The sequence below is a fragment of the Oncorhynchus mykiss genome, chromosome 21, assembly GCF_057628025.1.
Source record: "Oncorhynchus mykiss isolate SJ-2025 chromosome 21, ASM5762802v1, whole genome shotgun sequence".
In the NCBI taxonomy this organism is placed as follows: Eukaryota; Metazoa; Chordata; class Actinopteri; order Salmoniformes; family Salmonidae; genus Oncorhynchus; species Oncorhynchus mykiss.
In genome coordinates this window covers 49,545,414-49,561,992 of record NC_143042.1, presented here as the reverse complement: position 1 = coordinate 49,561,992, position 16,579 = coordinate 49,545,414, and the positions used below count along the sequence as shown (strand labels likewise).

Below are 16,579 nucleotides of genomic sequence, written 5' to 3'. Positions count from 1 at the left end.
ATGTCCCCATCTGGGTGATAAGATGTGAGAGAACAACACATATCCCCATCTGGGTGATAAGATGTGAGAGAACAACACATGTCCCCGTCTGGGTGATAACATGAGAGAGAACAACACATATTCCCATCTGGGTGATAAGATGTGAGAGAACAACACATGTCCCCATCTGGGTGATAAGATGAGAGAGAAGAGGGTAGAAAGCGGGCCGAAAAACAAACTCTACAGCGACTTAACAATATTGAACATTGGGTCATTTTTCAGGCATCGGTTGTCATCTGTTTTTTGAGCTGTAGCGCCCTCTAGCGGCAAGAGGAAACTTTGTTGAAGAGCAATAGTAGCATTGTGAATGGTAGAAATGAACATCGTTTGAACACGATAGAATAGTTTCAATAGACATCTTTCACGAGCCACGTCCTGTTCGAGGAAGGAAGGATGCCTTTTGAAAGCAGGGCCCTATGAGTGTGTGTGTGTGTGTGTGTGTGTTGGCGTTTGTGTGACTCACGGTCTGCGTTCTTCAGGGACTGTTTCTTCTTGGAGGGCTTGGAGATGACTTTTATCCTCTTACTAAGGAAGACGCCGATGTCGGCGCTGTTGCCGTAGAACATCTTGACCGACAGCATGAAGTGCTTTCTCTTGTCGGAGTCTGATATGTACAAGGTTTTGGCTGTGCAATAGTTCTGAATGAGAGGGGAAAAAATAAGGCCAGGCACCAGTTAGTCATTTCTTTGGTGAGAGTGAGTGAGTGAGTGAGTGAGAGAGACAGAGAGTGAGTGAGAGAGACAGAGACACAGAGAGAGAGACACAGAGAGAGAGAGACAGAGACACAGAGAGAGAGAGAGAGAGAGAGAGAGAGAGAGAGACAGAGAGAGACAGAGAGAGAGGTGTGAGTGAGACAGAGAGAGATGTGTGAGTGAGACAGAGAGAGATGTGTGAGTGAGACAGAGAGAGGGTGTGAGTGAGACAGAGAGAGGGTGTGAGTGAGACAGAGAGAGAGGTGTGAGTGAGACAGAGAGAGAGGTGTGAGTGAGACAGAGAGAGAGGTGTGAGTGAGACAGAGAGAGAGGTGTGAGTGAGACAGAGAGAGAGGTGTGAGTGAGACAGAGAGAGAGGTGTGAGTGAGACAGAGAGAGAAGTGTGAGTGAGACAGAGAGAGAAGTGTGAGTGAGACAGAGAGAGAAGTGTGAGTGAGACAGAGAGAGAGGTGTGAGTGAGACAGAGAGAGAGGTGTGAGTGGGACAGAGAGAGAGGTGTGAGTGGGACAGAGAGAGAGAGGTGTGAGTGGGACAGAGAGAGGTGTGAGTGGGACAGAGAGAGAGGTGTGAGTGGGACAGAGAGAGAGAGGTGTGAGTGGGACAGAGAGAGAGGTGTGAGTGGGACAGAGAGAGAGGTGTGAGTGGGACAGAGAGAGAGGTGTGAGTGGGACAGAGAGAGAGGTGTGAGTGGGACAGAGAGAGAGGTGTGAGTGGGACAGAGAGAGAGGTGTGAGTGGGACAGAGAGAGAGGTGTGAGTGAGACAGAGAGAGAGGTGTGAGTGGGACAGAGAGAGAGGTGTGAGTGAGACAGAGAGAGAGGTGTGAGTGAGACAGAGAGAGAGGTGTGAGTGAGACAGAGAGAGAGGTGTGAGTGAGACAGAGAGAGAGGTGTGAGTGAGACAGAGAGAGAGGTGTGAGTGAGACAGGAAAAAAGGGAGGGAACGAGAGAGAGTGAGACAAAAGAAGTGTACAGGGCCCTACCTTCCCCTCGATGTTTAGCTGTTGCATCTCCTGGTCACTGTTTCCTATCCCTATAAAGGCACAGGGCTGAGCCTCCTGCTCTGAACAGCCCTCTCTCTCCATCTCCTCTCTCTTCTTCTTCCAGCCAGAGCCCATCAGGTAGACACATGGGGGTGGACAGAAGAACCTGAACACACACACCAGTATAATTTACATACACTGAGTATAGCAAACATTAGGAACACCTTCCTAACATTGAGCGAAACCACCCCCACCCCCACCTTTCTCCCTCAGAACAGCCTCAATTCGTCGGGGTATGGACTCTACAAGGTGTCGAAAGCGTTCCACAGAGATGCTGGTCCATGTTGACTCCAATGCTCCCCACAGTTGTGTCCAGTTGTCTGGATGTCCTCTGGGTGGTGGACCATTCTTGAAACACACGAGAAACTGTTGAGCGTGAAAAAACCCAGCACCGTTGCAGTTCTTGACACACTCAAACCGGTGCACCTGGCATCTACTACAATACCCAGTTCAAAGGCACTTCAATATTTTGTCTTGCCCAGTCTTCACAATACATGTCTCAAGGCTTAAAAAAAAATCAATTTTAAACGTGTCTCCTCTCCTTCATCTACACTGATTGGAGTGGATTTAACAAGTGACATCAATAAGGGATCATCACCTGGTAAGTCTGTCTTGTAAAGAGCAGGTGCTCCTAATGTTTTGTATCCTCAGTGTACACACCACTGCCCAGACTACACACACATCAAATGATTAGTAGCTATAATACTTTACACACACACACACACACACACACACACACACACACACACACACACACACACTCACTAACGATAAAACAGTCTGGAATATACTCTGGTCTGGTGGGTCCAGAATGTTCATAAACATGTCATACTGCATGTTAGACGTTCTGCCACTAGATGGCAGTGTGACATAAACAAGTAAGGAAGTGTAGAACTTGGGAATGAAGTTTCAGCCAAGTTGTCAGCGCATTTTCTTTGAGTGACAAACAAACTTCTCAAAACAACTACTAAAATCCTGTAAAACCTTGTTTAATTTTCAAAGGAGAAAGTGCAATGTTAATCCAATAACCGATGGGGCTTGCTCGAGTCGAATCTGACAAGAACTTGAATTTTAGCCAGTACCTCAGGGAGACATGTCAGGAGAAATAAACACGTAGATTGCTAAAAACAACACTTTTACTAGTCTCAGTCATGTCCCCTCTTTAGGGAGAAATATCAAAATGTTTTCACCCATGTTGCTCTTCAAAATAACTAAAGCGGTTGGTTTTTATGAGCATGTGCAGGGAAAGAAGGAAAGTGGGTCACATGGAGACACTTGTCATGAGACTGTCTGTCTAGTCTGAGGAGAAGGAGAGTGACACATAACACCAGTCTGCTTTCATCTCCTAAAAAAGAGAGAGAAAGAGGGAGATTTCTGTGGAAAACCCATCTTTACACACACAATTTATTCATGCTCAGAGCTCCTATTGTGTATCAAAACACAGACAAGCATTCATATTGTAAACACACACACACACACACCGACAGCGACGCCACGCCCACTAGGCTCTTCCTTAGAGAGGGACACACTCCCGGAGAGCTGACCCAAACCAACGTTGGTCAGTTCAGAATGAAACGCTGACTAACGTGTGTCTGACTACACACAGTGTACAAAATATTAGGAACAACTTCATAATGTTGAGTTGGAGATTAGAGTTACACTACAGAGATACATTACACTAGAGAGAGACTACAGTTACACTAGAGAGATACATTACACTACAGAGAGACTACAGTTACACTAGAGAGATACATTACACTACAGAGAGACTACAGTTACACTACAGAGATACATTACACTACAGAGATACATTACACTACAGAGATACATCACACTACAGAGATACATTACACTACAGAGAGACTACAGTTACACTAGAGAGATACATTACAATACAGAGAGACTACAGTTACACTACAGAGATACATTACACTACAGAGATACATTACACTACAGAGAGACTACAGTTACACTAGAGAGATACATTACACTACAGAGAGACTACAGTTACACTAGAGAGATACATTACACTACAGAGAGACTACAGTTACACTAGAGAGATACATTACACTACAGAGAGACTACAGTTACACTACAGAGATACATTACACTAGAGAGATACATTACACTACAGAGATACATCACACTACAGAGATACATTACACTACAGAGAGACTACAGTTACACTAGAGAGATACATTACAATACAGAGAGACTACAGTTACACTACAGAGATACATTACACTACAGAGAGACTACAGTTACACTACAGAGATACATTACACTACAGAGATACATTACACTACAGAGATACATTACACTACAGAGATACATTACACTACAGAGATACATCACACTACAGAGATACATTACACTACAGAGAGACTACAGTTACACTAGAGAGATACATTACACTACAGAGAGACTACAGTTACACTACAGAGATACATTACACTACAGAGATACATTACACTACAGAGATACATTACACTACAGAGATACATTACACTACAGAGATACATTACACTACAGAGAGACTACAGTTACACTAGAGAGATACATTACAATACAGAGAGACTACAGTTACACTAACTACAGTTACACTGCAGAGAGACTACAGTTACACTAACTACAGTTACACTAACTACAGTTACACTGCAGAGAGACTACAGTTACACTAACTACAGTTACACTGCAGAGAGACTACAGTTACACTGCAGAGAGACTACAGTTACACTACAGAGAGACTACAGTTACACTAACTACAGTTACACTAACTACAGTTACACTGCAGAGAGACTACAGCTACACTACAGAGAGACTACAGTTACACTAACTACAGTTACACTAACTACAGTTACACTGCAGAGACTACAGTTACACTAACTACAGTTACACTAACTACAGTTACACTGCAGAGAGACTACAGTTACAATAACTACAGTTACACTACAGAGAGACTACAGTTACACTAACTACAGGTACACTAACTATAGTTACACTAACTACAGTTACACTGCAGAGAGACTACAGTTACACTAACTACAGTTACACTGCAGAGAGACTACAGTTACACTGCAGAGAGACTACAGTTACACTACAGAGAGACTACAGTTACACTAACTACAGTTACACTAACTACAGTTACACTAACTACAGTTATACTGCAGAGAGACTACAGTTACACTAACTACAGTTTTACTAACTACAGTTACACTAACTACAGTTACACTAACTACAGTTACACTGCAGAGAGACTACAGTTACACTAACTACAGTTACACTAACTACAGTTACACTGCAGAGAGACTATAGTTAGACTACAGAGAGACTACAGTTACACAAACTACAGTTACACTACAGAGAGACTACAGTTACACTAACTACAGTTACACTAACTACAGTTACACTACAGAGAGACTACAGTTACACTAACTACAGTTACACTGCAGAGAGACTACAGTTACACTAACTACAGTTACACTAACTACAGTTACACTGCAGAGAGACCAGTTACACTGCAGAGACACCACAGTTACACTGCAGAGAAACTACAGTTACACTAACTACAGTTACACTGCAGAGAGACTACAGTTACACTAACTACAGTTACACTGCAGAGAGACACCAGTTACACTGCAGAGAGACCACAGTTACACTGCAGAGAGACACCAGTTACACTGCAGAGAGACACCAGTTACACTGCAGAGAGACACCAGTTACACTGCAGAGAGACCACAGTTACTGCAGAGACCACAGTTACTGCAGAGACCACAGTTACACTGCAGAGACCACAGTTACACGTTCATGTGCCCTATTCCAGAGAACACTGGAATCGTTCTTCCAAACTGCTCCCAGTAAAGAACACTGGAATAGTTCTTCCAAACTGCCCCCAGTAGAGAACACTGGAATAGTTCTTCCAAACTGACCCCAGTAGAGAACACTGGAATAGTTCTTCCAAACTGCCCCCAGTAGAGAACACTGGAATAGTTCTTCCAAACTGACCCCAGTAAAGAACACTGGAATAGTTCTTCCAAACTGCCCCCAGTAATTATATAGATTTATTTCATTCAATTGACTCCGATGACAGAAACCCTGGAGATGTTTATTCTAAGTGTGAAGATATTCAACATCATGCCAAGCACTGAATACTCGCGCTTGGCTGCCGAATGTGAAGGTGTCTCCATACCATTTACATTGAGGAAGTTGGTCATAATCTATATTTTAGCGATCCACGGTGGACGTCACACCCCACCCCCCCCCCCCCCCCCTCCCATCCTGCTGATGAGAGCTGCTGAACAACGCACCGTGCCTGAGATGCGTGATGAGAAAGCCATTTCTACAAAGATTAGCTCAGTGGGGAACTGGGGATGCCCTGATGTGCCATCTACTACCTATATTAACAGAGTTTCATTAGACAGGCCCAGGGGCAAAACGTTTCTGTACAACGTTTAAACAAGCTGACGCATTTGGCGATGTTCCATTTCTATTAATTGGTACAAAACGAAGCCTATAAACAAAACTGTTCATTGTGAAAGTTTCTCCATTCAGGCCATTCGTATGAAATATTGTATTCATTTTTTTATTTGACTTTTATTTAACTAGGCAAGTCAGTTGAGAACAAATTCTTATTTTACAATGACGGCCTACACCGGCCAAACCCTAACCCGGCCAATTGTGCGCCGCCCTATGGGACCCGATCCCAGGTCTGTAGTGACGCCTCTAGCACTGAGAAGCAGTGCCTTAGACCGCTGTGATACAGCCTGAAATTGAACCAGGGTCTGTAGTGATGTCTCTAGCACTGAGAAGCAGTGCCTTAGACCGCTGTGATACAGCCTGGAATTGAACCAGGGTCTGTAGTGATGTCTCTAGCACTGAGAAGCAGTGCCTTAGACCGCTGTGATACAGCCTGGAACAGAACCAGGGTCTGTAGTGACGCCTCTAGCACAGAGATGCAGTGTCTTAGACCGCTGTGACACAGCCTGGAATTGAACCAGGGTCTGTAGTGACGCCTCTAGCACAGAGATGCAGTGTCTTAGACCGCTGTGACACAGCCTGGAATTGAACCAGGGTCTGTAGTGACGCCTCTAGCACTGATGCAGTGTCTTAGACCGCTGTGACACAGCCTGGAATTGAACTAGGGTCTGTAGTGACGCCTCTAGCACAGAGATGCAGTGTCTTAGACCGCTGCGCCACTCGGGGGCCTTAATATATGCGTAGCGCTGTTTCTTCTCTTTCTCAAACTGCACAAAGCACCTGTCAAACTACGTGATTCTCTGAATAACACAGGGGCTTTCGTTATGCACAGAACTAGCTTTATCAGAGGAACTTGGAGTTTGTCAAAAAAACAAACAGTTATTCTGTCCGGAACACCCCTGGCCATGTAAAAACGACCACCATGGCAGACTCAGACGGGACAAAAAAATATATACATATGTGGTGTTTTGTGTTCGTGCACATAATGACATTACCCAACTTCCCCTAGTAAAACTAATCCCGGTCGAATAGTGAATGACTCAATCGTGAGTGAATAAGTGTCAGATAAGAGGAACGTATATGAATGTTCTGTTTTTGGGGGCTTTATGACCAACTATGAAAACTCAAATGACTTGAAGCTGGACCCCCCTCACCATTACCCCCAAAACAGGCCCCGCTCGCATCTTCTGTCTTGGTCAGTGTGACTTTAACCAGAGAGGACAGAGGAGAGGAATTCAGCTATTTAACAAACACATACTGACACACGCAGTCACACACACACAGTCACACACACACAGTCACACACACGCAGTCACACACACGCAGTCACACACGCAGTCACACACACACGCAGTCACACACACACGCAGTCACACACACACGCAGTCACACACAATGCTGCTCCTTCTCTTTCGTGCTCCAAAACTCAGAGGTGTCACAGTGTCGGCTGAGGGCTGCTGATTTACTAAGACATAGTTCTGGTGAGATGCTGCTGATTTACTAAGACATAGTTCTGGTGAGATGCTGCTGATTTACTAAGACATAGTTCTGGTGAGATGCTGCTGATTTACTAAGACATGGTTCTGGTGAGATGCTGCTGATTTACTAAGACATGGTTCTAGTGTGATGCTGCTGATTTACTAAGACATAGTTCTGGTGTGATGCTGCTGATTTACTAAGACATAGTTCTGGTGAGATGCTGCTGATTTACTAAGACATAGTTCTGGTGTGATGCTGCTGATTTACTAAGACATAGTTCTGGTGTGATGCTGCTGATTTACTAAGACATAGTTCTGGTGTGATGCTGCTGATTTACTAAGACATAGTTCTGGTGAGATGCTGCTGATTTACTAAGACATAGTTCTGGTGAGATGCTGCTGATTTACTAAGACATAGTTCTGGTGAGATGCTGCTGATTTACTAAGACATAGTTCTGGTGTGATGCTGCTGATTTACTAAGACATAGTTCTGGTGTGATGCTGCTGATTTACTAAGACATAGTTCTGGTGTGATGCTGATGATTTACTAAGACATAGTTCTGGTGAGATGCTGCTGATTTACTAAGACATAGTTCTGGTGAGATGCTGCTGATTTACTAAGACATAGTTCTGGTGTGATGCTGCTGATTTACTAAGACATAGTTCTGGTGAGATGCTGCTGATTTACTAAGACATAGTTCTGGTGAGATGCTGCTGATTTACTAAGACATAGTTCTGGTGAGATGCTGCTGATTTACTAAGACATAGTTCTGGTGAGATGCTGCTGATTTACTAAGACATAGTTCTGGTGAGATGCTGCTGATTTACTAAGACATAGTTCTGGTGAGATGCTGCTGATTTACTAAGACATAGTTCTGGTGTGATGCTGCTGATTTACTAAGACATAGTTCTGGTGAGATGCTGCTGATTTACTAAGACAGTTCTGGTGTGATGCTGCTGATTTACTAAGACATAGTTCTGGTGAGATGCTGCTGATTTACTAAGACAGTTCTGGTGAGATGCTGCTGATTTACTAAGACATAGTTCTGGTGAGATGCTGCTGATTTACTAAGACATAGTTCTGGTGTGATGCTGCTGATTTACTAAGACATAGTTCTGGTGTGATGCTGCTGATTTACTAAGACATAGTTCTGGTGAGATGCTGCTGATTTACTAAGACATAGTTCTGGTGAGATGCTGCTGATTTACTAAGACATAGTTCTGGTGAGATACTGCTGATTTACTAAGACATAGTTCTGGTGCGATGCTGCTGATTTACTAAGACATAGTTCTGGTGTGATGCTGCTGATTTACTAAGACATAGTTCTGGTGAGATGCTGCTGATTTACTAAGACATAGTTCTGGTGTGATGCTGCTGATTTACTAAGACATAGTTCTGGTGTGATGCTGCTGATTTACTAAGACATAGTTCTGGTGAGATGCTGCTGATTTACTAAGACATAGTTCTGGTGTGATGCTGCTGATTTACTAAGACATAGTTCTGGTGAGATGCTGCTGATTTACTAAGACATAGTTCTGGTGTGATGCTGCTGATTTACTAAGACATAGTTCTGGTGTGATGCTGCTGATTTACTAAGACATAGTTCTGGTGTGATGCTGCTGATTTACTAAGACATAGTTCTGGTGAGATGCTGCTGATTTACTAAGACATAGTTCTGGTGAGATGCTGCTGATTTACTAAGACATAGTTCTGGTGTGATGCTGCTGATTTACTAAGACATACTTCTGGTGAGATGCTGCTGATTTACTAAGACATAGTTCTGGTGAGATGCTGCTGATTTACTAAGACATAGTTCTGGTGTGATGGCAGGCAGGGCTCCAATGATCAGACCCAGCCAAGAGGAAGGGGAGAGGGAGAGAGAAAAGGGGAGAGTGCCTTCGGAAGGTATTCAGAACTCTGACTTGTTCCACATTTTGTTACGTTACAGCCTTCTTCTAAAATGTTTTTTTTTTTTAATCCTCCGCAATCTACACACAATACCCCATTATGACAAAGCGAAAAACAGTTTTTTAGAAATGTTTGCAAATGTATTAAAAACAAATAACAGATACCTTATTACATAAGTATTCAGACTCTTTGCTATGAGACTCGAAATTGAGATCAGGTGCATCCTGTTTCCATTGATCATCATTTCCACCAGTGGTAAATTCAATTGATTAGAAATTATTTGGAAAGAAACACAGAAGTCTATATAAAAGGTCCCAACGTTGACAGTGCATGTCAGAGCAAAAACAAAGCCACGAGTTTGAAGAAATTGTCCGTAGAGCTCAGAGACAGGATTATGTCGAGGCACAGATCTGGGGAAGAGTACCAAAACATTTCTGCACCATCATTCTTAAATGGAAGAAGTTTGGAACCACCAAGACTCTTCCTAGAGCTGGATGCCCGGACAAAATGAGCATTCGAGGGAGAAGGGAATTGGTCAGGGAGGTGACCAAGAACCCGATGGTCACTCTGACAGAGCTCTTGAGTTCCTCTGTGGAGATGGGAGAACCTTCCAGAAGGACAACCATCTCTGCAGCACTCCACCAAACAGGCCTTTATGGTAGAGTGACCAGACGGAAGCCACTCCTCAGTAAAAGGCACATAACAGCCATCTTGGAGTTTGCCAAAAGGCCCCCAAAGAATCAGACCATAATAAACAAGATTCTCTGGTCTGATGAAACCGAGATTGAACTCTTTGACCTGAATGCCAAGCATCATGTCTGGAGGAAACCTGACACCAACCCTACAGTGAAGCATGGTGGTGGCAGCATCATGTCTGGAAGAAACCTGTCACCATCCCTACAGTGAAGCATGGTGGTGGCAGCATCATGTCTGGAAGAAACCTGACACCAACCCTACAGTGAAGCATGGTGGTGGCAGCATCATGCTGTGGGGATGTTTTTCAGCAGCAGGGACTAGTCAGGATCGAGGGAAAGATGAAAGATGCGAAGTACAGAGAGATCCTTGATGGAAACCTGCCCCAGAGCGCTCAGGACCTCAGAGTAGGGCGAAGGTTCACCTTCCAACAGGACAACGAACCCAAGCACACAACCAAGACAATGCAGGAATGGCTTCGGGACAAGTCTCTGAATGTCCTTGAGTGGCCCAGCCAGAGACCGGACTGTGTGTAGATTGATGACGGGGGAAATAAACAATTCAATACATTTTAGAATAAGGCTGTAACCTCACAGGATGTGGAAAAAGTCCAGGGGTCTGAACACTTTCCTAAGGCACTGTGTACATGAGTGCGAGAGAGAGCGAGAGCAAGGCTTCATTCTGTCTAATCCCCTACAACTGGATGACCATATTCAGAACAGCTCATTAACTCCCTACACACACCCCATACACCATTCTAACCTAACATTAGTACAGCAACTAGGAAACAGTCTACCCACTTCTACTCAGTCAATACCCCCTACCTACCAGGGTGCTCCCCAACCCTGTAGCACTACCGTTCCCCTGCCATCTACCCTTTAACCTCCTGGATGTGCCCTGCAGAAAACTTAACCGCTTAACCCCGTCTGGACGCAGTAGGAGATGGAAAGCCGGAGGGGCCAAAACACCTACGTTACACACAGACACAACGGAATGTGATTGATCTTTTTTTCGACCTCCTTTTAGTCCATACTATTAACCCTTGACCTATTGACTTATAATGAAACAGGGAACTCTTCAACGTGCCTTTTTTGGGTTGGGACTGTGTTAGTAACTACAACAGGTATGGTGGTGGCAGCATCATGCAGAGGGGATGTTTTTCAGCGGCAGGGACTGGGAGACTAGTCAGGATCGAGGGAAAGGTGAGCGGAGCAAAGTACAGAGAGATCCTTGATGAAATCCTGCTCCAGAGCGCTCAGGACCTCAGAGTAGGGCCGACTGGGGCGAAGGTCATCACACACACCATGTAGGGGCTGTGGGAGTACTACACCAGGTAGGAGCTGTGCGAGGTACTACACCAGGTAGGAGCTGTGTGAGGTACTACACCAGGTAGGAGCTGTGGGAGGTACTACACCAGGTAGGAGCTGTGGGAGGTACGACACCAGGTAGGAGCTGTGGTAGGTACGACACCAGGTAGGAGCTGTGGGAGGTACTACACCAGGTAGGAGCTGTGGGAGGTACGACACCAGGTAGGAGCTGTAGGAGGTACTACACCAGGTAGGAGCTGTGCGAGGTACTACACCAGGTAGGAGTTGTGGGAGGTACTACACCAGGTAGGAGCTGTGGGAGGTACGACACCAGGTAGGAGCTGTAGGAGGTACTACACCAGGTAGGAGCTGTAGGAGGTACGACACCAGGTAGGAGCTGTAGGAGGTACTACACCAGGTAGGAGCTGTGCGAGGTACTACACCAGGTAGGAGCTGTGGGAGGTACGACACCAGGTAGGAGCTGTAGGAGGTACTACGTGGGAGGTACTGTGGAAAGTGGTGTGCAGGGTAAGTGGTGTGCAGGGTAAGTGGTGTGCAGGGTAAGTGGTGTGCAGGGTAAGTGGTGTGCAGGATAAGTGGTGTGCAGGATAAGTGGTGTGCAGGGTAAGTGGTGTGCAGGGTAAGTGGTGTGTAGGGTAAGTGGTGTGTAGGGTAAGTGGTGTGTAGGGTAAGTGGTGTGTAGGGTAAGTGGTGTGTAGGGTAAGTGGTGTGTAGGGTAAGTGGTGGTTGGTTACCTTTTTTCATTGCCATAAGATTTCTGGGCAACCTTTGCATGCAGGATCAGGACAGTTTGGTCTCCTCGCTCCTTCAGGTAATTCCTCATCGCTTCTCTGTGAAGAAGGGAAGAGAGGGGAGAAGTTAGAAACAGAGGGATGGAAATAGGGAGAGATGAGAGGTTTGTTATTCATCCATTGAAATAAACAAGTTATAGATGACAGAAGTGACAGAGATAAAGTATACTGATCAAAAATATAGAAGCAACATGCAACAATTTCAACGATTTTACTGAGTTACAGTTCTTATAAAGAAATCACTCAATTGAAATAAATTAATTCGGACCTAATCTATGGATTTCACTGTTGGGCAGGGGTGTAGCCATGGGTGGGCATAGGCCCACCCACTGGGAGCCAGGCCCACCCAATGAGAATTAGTTTTCCCCACAAAAGGGCTTTATTACTCCCTAGTTTCATCAGCTGTCCGGGTGGCTGGTCTCAGGCGATCCCGCAGGTGAAGAAGCCGGATGTGGAGGTCCTGGGCTGGTTTGGTTACACGTCGTCTGCGGTTTTGAGGCCGTTTGGACATACTGCCAAATTCTTTAAAGCGATGTTGGAGACGGCTTATGATAGAGAAACTAACATTCAATTATCTGGCTATGGCGGACATTCCTGCAGTCATCCGGCTAATTGCAAACTTGAGACATCTGTGCCATTGCATTTGTGTGACAAAACTGCACATTTCAGAGTGGCCTTTTATTGTCCCCAGCACAAGGTGGAGCTGTGTAATGATCATACTGTTTAATCAGCTTCTTGATATGCCACACCTGTCAGGTGGATGAACTATCTTGGCAAAGGAGAAATGCTCACTAACAGGGATGTAAAAAAAAAAAAAAAAAATTCACACAAAATTAGAGAAATAAGCTATTTGTGTGTATGGAAGATTTCTGGGATCTTTTATTTCAGCTTATGAAACATGGGACTAACACTTTACACGTTGCATTTATATTTTTGTTCAGTGTAGATAAGGAACGTGAAAATTCAGGGTCACTAAGACGAACATTTGAAACATGGAGAGACGGGAACATTTTAACAAGTTCCAGTTTGATTAGCCAATTCTCTGGTGTGCTGAAGGTTGTGTTGCTTACACACACACACACACTCTGCACACACAGACCGCTCACACACAGACACATGGACACACACAGTTCGGTGCCAAAAGCTATGTTCTCTCCAGCTGGGTTGACTGAAAGGAGAGAAAAAAGAAAACTCCAAAGCCCTGAGCTCACCACCAAAGAATCCACATCTCGTGTTAAAATGTTGCAAAGGCCCGTGCTCCAATTACTTCTGTCACCTAAGCAAAAACATAAATGGGTTTCCATCGCATTTTCAACTCTACTTACGGTTTTGGCACAACAAATGTTGTGTTATAGAGGGAATGTGGCCACTCCGCTCTTAGCAACAGTGCTCTAGCCAACAGCTACCAGCTACAGGGAAGGTTATAGTCTACATAATGGACAAAAGAGCAGGATTTCTATTTGTCAAAGGGAAGCCAAGCGTCGATCATCGTCACCAGAATGAGACCCTCGATATTTATTGTAAAAGAGCATCAAGCTCATCACTTTGCAATTTCGCCACCCTGTGAAGTTGATTATAATAAAACTGTTCCGAGTCGTAGCGGGAGAAAGGAACACCATGTCGTCGTGAGGTTTACTTTGATGTGATGGTTATTATGTCAATGTCTGCGCATAAAAACGTTTCCACCACCATCTCTCACATCATTTATTTTACCGGCACAAAAAGATCCCACCTTGTCTAGTGTATTTTTATTTTGTCTACATTTGGAAATCTGACCGACAAATGTGCTGTTTCCATCAGGCTGGTCACAAAAAAAAAATTATTCAACGTTCTTTACTGGCATAACATTTTTTGGATAGACACCTGGTTACTGTGTGTGTACTCGTTGAGAAGCACACAGCTAAAGATCTTCAGACTAGCAGGGGTCAAGGGTCACCCTGAGCAGGCACAATGGCCCATTTGCACAGATGTCAGTGTCACCTTGACACGTCCAGAGACACAGAAAGGGAGTCATACACATACATTAGGGCTGGCCAAAATATCATATCACTACATTTTTTTTGTTGACAGGATGGTGCTATTTGGCGGGATGGTGCACTTTGGCGGGATGATGCTATTTGGCGGTATTTGTGGTTTTTGAATAATACCAGTTCTAGGAGTAGTGCTTGACCTTAGGGTCAACACATACATTTTAAGTGTTTTCAAATGGGGCTTTCTGCATTCCGATTGTTTTAAACTTCAACCCAAAGGTGATCTTGCATACATTTGTACCTTTATTTAACTAGGCAAGTCAGTTAAGAACAAATTCTTATTTTCAATGACGGCCTAGGAACAGTGGGTTAACTGCCTGTTCAGGGGCAGAACGACAGATTTGTACATTGTCAGCTCAGGGATTCGATCTTGCAACTTTCGGTTACAAGTCCAACGCTCTAACCACTAGGCTACCTGCCGCCCCAAATGCGATTGGACTTGTGTGAACTGTTGGGTGAACTGTTGGACTCATGGAAATTATTAGGGGTGATTGTGGGAATGATTATTCAAATTCTATAGTTAGAATATAATACTGGGCACTTTGAACACAGTGTTGTTTGACATGACAATGAATGAAAACGCCAAAGAGGCATTATTGCGACAGGGGTAGGAACCAAAGTGTTGGTCAGTGTTTCCCAGGGGAGTGGGACCCTATAAACTCTGGCTACATTAAATGTTCTCTTTCTCTCGGATTTAGAAGATACGGTTGCACAAACATGCTGATTTAGGTCTCCACCAGCACTGCTATCAGGTTGTATTAGCTAGACAGCTAGCCAACTAACGCAGCTAGCTAGAGATTAGCAGCTAACACTGTTTTATCCACAACTTGATCAAATAAATAAACATACTTGCCGTTTGCAGACAGTAAGACATACAAACTAATAGTGTAATTATAGAACACTTGTGGATTTATATTAAGAAGCGCAAACAGCATCGTTGTCATCAACATATTGTTGCGCACCAGCGACTCCTGTGGCGGGCCGGGCGCAGTGCGCGCTAGCCAAGGTTGCCGGGTGCACGGTGTAGCCTTTGACACATTGGTGCGGCTGGCTTCCGGGTTGGATGCGCGCTGTGTTAAGAAGCAGTGCGGCTGGTTGGGTTGTGTATCGGAGGACGCATGACATTCAACCTTCGTCTCTCCCGAGCCCGTAAGGGAGTTGTAGCGATGAGACAAGATAGTACAACAATTGGATACCACGAAATTGGGGAGAAAAAGGGGTAAAAATTTAAAATTTAAAAAAATAAAAATAAAAACATCAACATCACTCCATGAGCGACCAGGGGCGGGTGGTCTTTTAACTAACATTACATTGGTAGAAGGGCAGAATAAGGGCAAATAAAAACCAAAACTGGTCCGTGCATCTAGTAAAATACAGTATACCACCCAGTCCACTAGACAGGCCTGAACCACGAGAGGGAGGCAGGGAACCACAGGTTACTACACTTCACTAACCCTTAGTGGAAAGACCAAGGCCAGAGAGAGATGGATGGAAAGAAAACACACCACTCTGCGGTGCCTGTAATCATCTGACGGACACCACTCTGCGGTGCCTCTAGTCATCTGATGGACACCACTCTGCGGTGCCTATAGTCATCTGATGGACACCACTCTGCGGTGCCTATAGTCATCTGATGGACACCACTCTGCGGTGCCTATAGTCATCTGATGGACACCACTCTGCGGTGCCTGTAGTCATCTGACGGACACCACTCTGCGGTGCCTGTAATCATCTGAAGGACACCACTCTGCGGTGCCTGTAATCATCTGACGGACACCACTCTGCGGTGCCTATAATCATCTGACGGACACCACTCTGCGGTGCCTGTAATCAAATGACGGACACCACTCTGCGGTGCCTGTAATCATCTGACGGACACCACTCTGCGGTGCCTGTAGTCATCTGAAGGACACCACTCTGCGGTGCCTGTAATCATCTGAAGGACACCACTCTGCGGTGCCTGTAATCATCTGACGGACACCACTCTGCGGTGCCTGTAGTCATCTGAAGGACACCACTCTGCGGTGCCTATAGTCATCTGACGGACACCACTCTGCGGTGCCTGTAATCATCTGACGGAC

At 44.9% G+C, this 16,579-nt stretch overlaps 1 protein-coding gene across 3 annotated transcripts in view; it reads right to left on the bottom strand.

The window, feature by feature from the left end:
• Positions 1 to 16,579, bottom strand: part of rbpjb (recombination signal binding protein for immunoglobulin kappa J region b) — a 107,006-nt gene that overhangs the window by 17,829 nt on the left and 72,598 nt on the right. For all 3 annotated transcript variants that reach the window (XM_036958256.2, XM_090214888.1, XM_090214889.1), the window contains 3 exons: positions 12,412 to 12,507; positions 1,734 to 1,899; positions 503 to 677 (listed from right to left, as the gene is read on the bottom strand). In XM_036958256.2, the coding sequence (XP_036814151.1) occupies positions 503 to 677; positions 1,734 to 1,899; positions 12,412 to 12,507 (437 nt within the window). The remainder of the gene's footprint in view (positions 1 to 502; positions 678 to 1,733; positions 1,900 to 12,411; positions 12,508 to 16,579) is intronic.